The sequence below is a fragment of the Pleuronectes platessa genome, chromosome 12, assembly GCF_947347685.1.
Source record: "Pleuronectes platessa chromosome 12, fPlePla1.1, whole genome shotgun sequence".
In the NCBI taxonomy this organism is placed as follows: domain Eukaryota; kingdom Metazoa; phylum Chordata; class Actinopteri; order Pleuronectiformes; family Pleuronectidae; genus Pleuronectes; species Pleuronectes platessa.
In genome coordinates, this window is record NC_070637.1 from 14,177,685 (window position 1) to 14,184,434 (window position 6,750).

The following is a 6,750-nucleotide window of genomic DNA, read 5'->3' on the forward strand; positions in this document are numbered from 1 at the left end:
AGTAAGATGAGATCATACAAACAAGTGACTTATGTCAGAGGTTGAAACAATTCTCCGAACTGACGAGCGACCCAGCTCAGATGAAGAGGACGGATATGGAGAATTAAGCCTCTCAGATCCTCATTAGAAGAGAGGTGCGTCTCAACTGACCTTAATGAGGTCATTAACATTTAAAGACTCACTGCCAGTGGAAGAACAATTCTTTCATTTCACCAATCATGCTTCTCGCTTCCCGCAAGGCTCAGAACCATTTAATCTCAAAATGTTTTTGCTCACTTGTGATTGAGACATTAATATTCAACAGACTTCCTGTATTTCACAATCAGACCTGAGCAAAATAAATCAATTTCATTATAAGGGGTGTTGTTTCCTTTACATTCTGAATCACCCTATAAACTATTAATCTTCATTGGGGATGTGGCCTTTAATACTAATTATTCATCATTGCTCTCTGTTGATGGAGGCCCATTGAATTTCTCAAACGCTTCAGACAGCTGGTAAAAAGCTCAGATGTTTTATTCTAGCAAGTTGTGGCAGTGGCCTGAGGTGGATTCTCACATCCCTATCACACAAGAAGTGCTTGATTACCCTCAGTGGAAAGTATGATTTTAATCATAAATTAATCTTAATGCAGACTAAAACCAAATGAATGTTCCATCACTACGACCAAAACTGTTGTTACAATCTCATGATCTCCACCATGAATAGTACAAACATCTAAAGAGTCACAGAGAAGAAGTACCTTAGAGTTTGCATTGATGAGAAGATGATTTTTAAATATCACGTTAAATGTGAAACCAGTTATTCTATGTTTCCTTTCACATTGCAGGAGGATGCGTGTTGAGGCAATGTTCCTCTCTGTTTTAGATTTTAAACATTCATGCTGAAACTGAAACACTGAAACTGTTGGGCAAGATTCTTATCTGAAATCATTGCGTGTTACAATATCTTTGGACGGCCTTCTCTCTCACTCTGGGTGTTTTTTAATCTATAAGAGTCTAATTGGTCTTTTACCCCATGACATCACCTCATGGCTGTATTTTAATGTTGGTTCCCATCAAACACCCTCAATGACTGGATTACACTGCAGGTGCCAGCTGGTTTTACCGTTTTTCCCATCATGCACCTGCAACATGTGACAACATGCAAAATCTTTTACCTCCAGCTGTTCTTGTTTTCATTTGTTTCAATTGATTAATTTGTTTTAAGTTAAATTGTGTGTACTGAATTTATCACGAAGGCTTTAACTTTTGCCATTTTGTCAATTTAACTGTTTGTTTGGTTTTCTGAGTTAAAATAAGGGTTGAATGAATAAATGAATAATCCATCCTTTGCTTTTTCTAAAGTTTCAAGCTCCTGGTGAGGGATTCAGACGCATTCCCAGGTCAAATGAAATATATAATGTTGATAACAAAGTATTCTGGGTCTGTACCTCAGGGACGCCCACGGAAGTGTTGACATTACCCATTGACCCAACGACAGAAGAAAACCTCAAATCTGTAAAAGTTCATACATTCTTACGTCATTTTATTTAAGCCTGTTTTTTCCAGCTGGGAATAAAACATGTTTTGGTCATTATTTAAATTATTAAAATTGCAAAAATGTGTAAATATATATGCATAATTGAAGAGGGGGGGAGGGGGGACACATAGCTGGTTTAACATGCTGCAGACCTGCACCAACACAAAATTACAACTTCAATATATACTTCAAACCAACACCACCATGTCCACAAGTTGATAGACAGTTTATTGCAGCATTGTCAGTACTCCCAGAACAAACATCAATACAGATTTGTCGTGCTGCTGAAAGAAAAATTGAAAAGCCTCGGTAAACAATATATTTTCGCTTTATTAAAAACACTGAACAGTCAACTCTTCTTTCTGTGAAAAAGCTGTGAACTAACACAGGGCGGGTATCGACGTCTACAGTTTGTACATTCTAGGCTTTGGATCCGAGAGAATAGAATCTTCCAGTGTTTGTCTTTCACAAACATTTGTGCAGAGTGTCTGATCTCATGAGTGTGAAGTGGTGCAACAGCAGATGTGGAGCGGAGTTCCCTCGGTCTCAGGACTCTGGACTCCCCGCTGTGCTTTCTGTTCAGCCATTAGACATTTGATGTCAGCGGAGACAATTAAAAAAAGTTCCTGTGCTTCACATTGTCACGGGCATTTGACATCACATTCACAACTTACAACACGACAATGTAAAGTAGAAGCAGCCAGCGGCATTCATCGTCTAATTGAGTGTGTGTAACATGATGTCATGCATCTTATTTCTGCATTAGAGACCAGTCTGGTCATGCTCTACTGTTCTCTGTAGTAGGCAAAACTCGGTTCTTGGTTCTTGCCATAAAAATAAATTCAGAAATCTGCCCATCTTTAATAACATCAAGTACTAGTAGCAGCAGTTGAGTGTGACAGACATAAAGTTTTGCTTGGCAGTAAAACAAACATTCCAACAGTTTGTCCTCACGCTGAACCTTCCATGAACACGTCTCTGAAAATGCTGCAGCTATTAAAAAACAAAAGATCCTGGTAATAATAGTCTGTGTCCTTCATGTCCACAGTTGGGCGCTAAGGTCAGGGTGGGAAGAAAGCGCTGTCGAAACAGTCGGGGTGTACGTGTCTGTCAGGAAGGTCAAAGTCATGCAGCGGCTCTCTGCCGGGTGTCTGTGTCAAGAGCTCTGCATCTTCATCTGATATAGAGGGATGAGTGAGGATGATCCGCGGGATCTGTCCAATGATTGACACAGAAGGAATCAGGAGGGGAGAGGGAAAAAATGCGTCAATCGTCACATGATATGATGTGTGGAGGCTGAAAATCTGAGAAAATGTATGGCATAAAATACTAAGCTATTTGCGTGTGGAGGATTTACTGGATTTCAATAAGGCTTCACTAAGACTTGGGACTTATGACTTCAGCCATCCCCGTAAATTAAATGAAGCTGCAGCATATTTCACACACTCATAAATATCAGGTCTCGTAAATATGTCCAATTTTATTTTTTATCAAGAACTCATACTGCATCCTTACATCAAGTTTTGTGTTAAACTGTTGGGGCTGAGTGGGGGGGGGTAGCCCCACAGGTATCTTTTGCCCCGGGCCCCAAGAGTCCCCTGAAACGCTCCTGCTGATAAGTGTTGAGATTTGTGCTTACTGTCATCGTGTGCTTTCCAGCGTGAGCACCGTGTTTTCTTGTTAACACCTCTGCCTCCAGCTCTGACTGAAATAAAAAGACAAAGAGACAGAAGCATATTCAGAATCATACATGTATATTACATGTTGAGCTCTGTTTTATTAGTTATCTTTGTTTGCTGATATTCAGAGATATTGAACCTTTCATTTCTAACGGAATTGTTTTTGGGATTTGTTTATTTTCTTAATTCAAGCTCTATATTAAGCCATTGATTACATTTATTTATTTATTACATTTGTCATCAGAGTTCGATAAAGAAATATTACAAATCGTTGGCAAATTTTTCTTTTACGATAGACCCCGATTACATCAGTTTCAGAAATCGTTTACTCCCTAAGAAATACAAATCAGTCCTGTTCAAGTTTTTGGATATAAGGTGAATCCACAAAGAGTCTGATGCACTTAGTAAAGAAAGGTGAAATGTAAGTGTGTGATTGCTCAGTGTTTTGAGTTGACAACCCACAACGCCATTGCCGTTGCAGACAATCTTCTTGGACAAACACTCGTCCGCGCTCTTCATCTTCGGCTGTTTGCTCCTCCGGCCTCCGGCAATCCTGGCTGCAGAGCTGTCGTCCCGTCACGTTCCGAGGCTCCAGAGGCTCATCCAGGTCACGCACCCCACGGGGTGGTGGCCTCTCTCTGAGCACTTTCATATTGATGCAGCTCCCAGCATTCCTGAGGGCGCTGACCGCCTCGTGGTGGGTCGCCTGCTGCATGTTGAGGCCGTCGACCTGGAACGACCGTGGTCACATTAAACTTTCAGAGGTCGGTAAGTTAGAGCAGCCCACACGCACACACATACAAACACGCACGCACCCAGAGACACCTTTGTTTAAACACTTATTTACATAATGCATCCGTAGCCCCTAACACTCATGTTGTCAAATCCAAACCTTACCTGAACCGAAACCTAATCTTAAAACATGTATTCCCCTTCAAGTTATTGAGACTTTCTTTTTGTCTCCATAACGAAGACAAGTCCCCACTCTGACTGTAGACAGATTTAGGACCCCACAACAAGCAAACAAACAAACAAACAAACAAACAAACAAACAAACAAACAAACAAACAAACAAACAAACAAACAAACAAACAAACAAACAAACAAACAAACAAACAAACAAACAAACAAACAAACAAACAAACACACACACACACACACACACACACACACACACACACACACACACACACACACACACACACACACACACACACACACACACACACACACACACACACACACACACACACACACACACACACAATTGGGTCCATCTGTTCCCATGACAGGCTCCAATAAGAATTTCTAACTAAATATGACGTTTGATTCTTAAGGCAGATTTTGAATTTGCTGTTTCATATTCATCAGCATCTCATTTACTTAACCACTCAAGGCTCAGCTGAGTGCTCTCTGCTGGTCTCATGATGCCCTCTATTGGTCACAAAGGGAACAACATCATGAAGTAGATGGGTTTTACAGTGAAATCCTGTGTATGTGATGTCCATTCAGGCAACAACACTTCTCATGCCCACTAATATATGTCTCATGAAAACTAAGAGAAAGAGAGAGAACTACGCACCTCCAGCAGTCTGTCTCCAACATGGATCCCTGCCCTCTCTGATGGACCCCCTTGTGTTACTCTGGAGATGAAAATGCCCTGAAAGGTAATAAATAAATCAGCCTGAATAAAAAATAAAACACAGTCTATTGTGTTTGCTTTTTTGGAGTTTGAGAAAACCAAGGTAACTTTAGACCTGGAGGCTGCTGCTTCTCATTATCGTCTCTCAGACCAAACAAGCTCATATATTGATAAGCTGACATTGACCAGTGGCTGCTCTCCTGTGTCGCCTCTTACCTCATCACGGTCATTGTAAGGCAGCGAGCCTTTCCCACCAGCGATGCTGATCCCGAGACCTCCCCTCTGGCCAGACACTTTAATCTGCAACTAAGATGGAAATTGTTTAATTACAAATTTTTGAATAGCCAGAATTTCTATGCAGCTCAGGCCTGGGGGCAGCAGAAACACTTGAGGGTACAGAAACAAAAATTAAATTAGCAATAATTTTCTGCAGTGTGTAGTGGTAGGAATAATTTGGTATTAAGGGGGGGGGGGGGGGGGGAATACAGTGTGCAGTTACTCTTAATGGTACTTTGGAGATGAGTGATTCCTGAGGAGGGGTCTTTTCTGTCACCCGAGCAGATTTCAGACGCCCAGGGATGGAGATGTTGTGGAGGCAGTCTCCATGGAGACCGGATGCAGCATTAAGAGCTTGGTGGTGCTGAGATTTCCTGCCCTCTCGTGTTTCACCTCTCTTGTGGCGAAGGCATCGTGGCGGGTAGGTCTCGGACAGCCGGGCCGCACCGTCCTGGAGATTAGAAACAAGTGGAGGCTTTTACTGTCTGCAGGATGCATGACTGGAGACTAATGCAGCACTTTGAATTCATTTGCAATACGAGAGATTTCTGGGGGAGGAAACACTCAGTTAAACCTTCTCTCGGCACATATTGTACTATGACAAATCTGGAATAAGCAGAAACCTGCATAAAGACTTGATATAGTAAAGATGTTTTTCCACCACAACATTAACAGTCTAAATTTGAAACCTGACCTCTTCTGGTTGCTTAGTTTCCTCTGCATCCTCCTCTGAGCCGAAGCAGGGACCACACACACTTTCGCTGGACGGGACCGTTTGAGGTTCCCCCTGCAGACTCTCTTTGCTTGCCAGGCGGCTGCAGCCCGGGTTGACCTGGGTTAGGCTGCTGGTCCTGGGGGGTGGGTTAATGTGAGGGTTCCTACTCTCCCGGAGGTAGTCAGAGGACACCACCTGTTGCTGGAAATTTGATTTCAAAGTAATGGCTTTGAGGGAAATGAACAGTGGTGATGATCAGGGGTAAATAAGCCTCATGAAAGCTTCCCATCATCTTCAAAGTAAACTGGTTATTGGTAAGGTGGAATGTGGAGAGGGGAGCCACACGTTTTCTTTAAGCTCATCCTGGGTGGAATCTTATTGAGAGCAGCTGCAAATCAAACGCTCGAAGGAAATCCTGCCTGACTATTCATAATGCAAACGGGTTCTGCACCAGGAGCCATAAATACTGTCTTTTCTTGTTGGAATAACTGCTTTGAAAACAAGAACAGAAGCTGGATCCCAAAAGCTATTTCTCTCTCTGTCTCCCTCTTTTTCTCTCCCCACCTTTTGCAGAATTCTGTCAGGATGACATGTTTGAAATGTGTTTTTGTCTCAGTGAAGGCCAAATTAAGTTCCAATCCATCCATTATACCAACCGGTTAGTACTTGAAACTGAACACTAGTATCAGCTCTTCAATAAAAATAACAGTATTACTGGTATTAGCATTCAAATATTATTTTTAAATAGCGAATACTTTCGGGAGAATTATAGTTAAACACCAATTTGCTGATCTTCAAATGGCTAACAACAAATTAATGATCACTGTAATTAGATCCTTGGATTTGTAGTTTCACTGTATTTGGGATGTGAGGAGCACAAATAGATAACAAATGTATAAGTACACACATTAATATAC

General features: G+C 41.7%; 1 protein-coding gene across 1 annotated transcript; it reads right to left on the reverse strand.

The window, feature by feature from the left end:
• Positions 1-1,829: 1,829 nt before the first annotated feature.
• On the reverse strand, positions 1,830-3,790 carry LOC128453224 (uncharacterized). Its single transcript, XM_053435983.1, has 3 exons — positions 3,663-3,790; positions 3,161-3,226; positions 1,830-2,735 (listed from the first exon to the last, which is right to left on the reverse strand). Exons 1-3 carry the CDS (start codon positions 3,717-3,719, stop codon positions 2,583-2,585), a joined length of 276 nt encoding a protein of 91 aa, XP_053291958.1. The 5' UTR covers positions 3,720-3,790; the 3' UTR covers positions 1,830-2,582.
• Between the last annotated feature and the right edge of the window lie 2,960 nt (positions 3,791-6,750).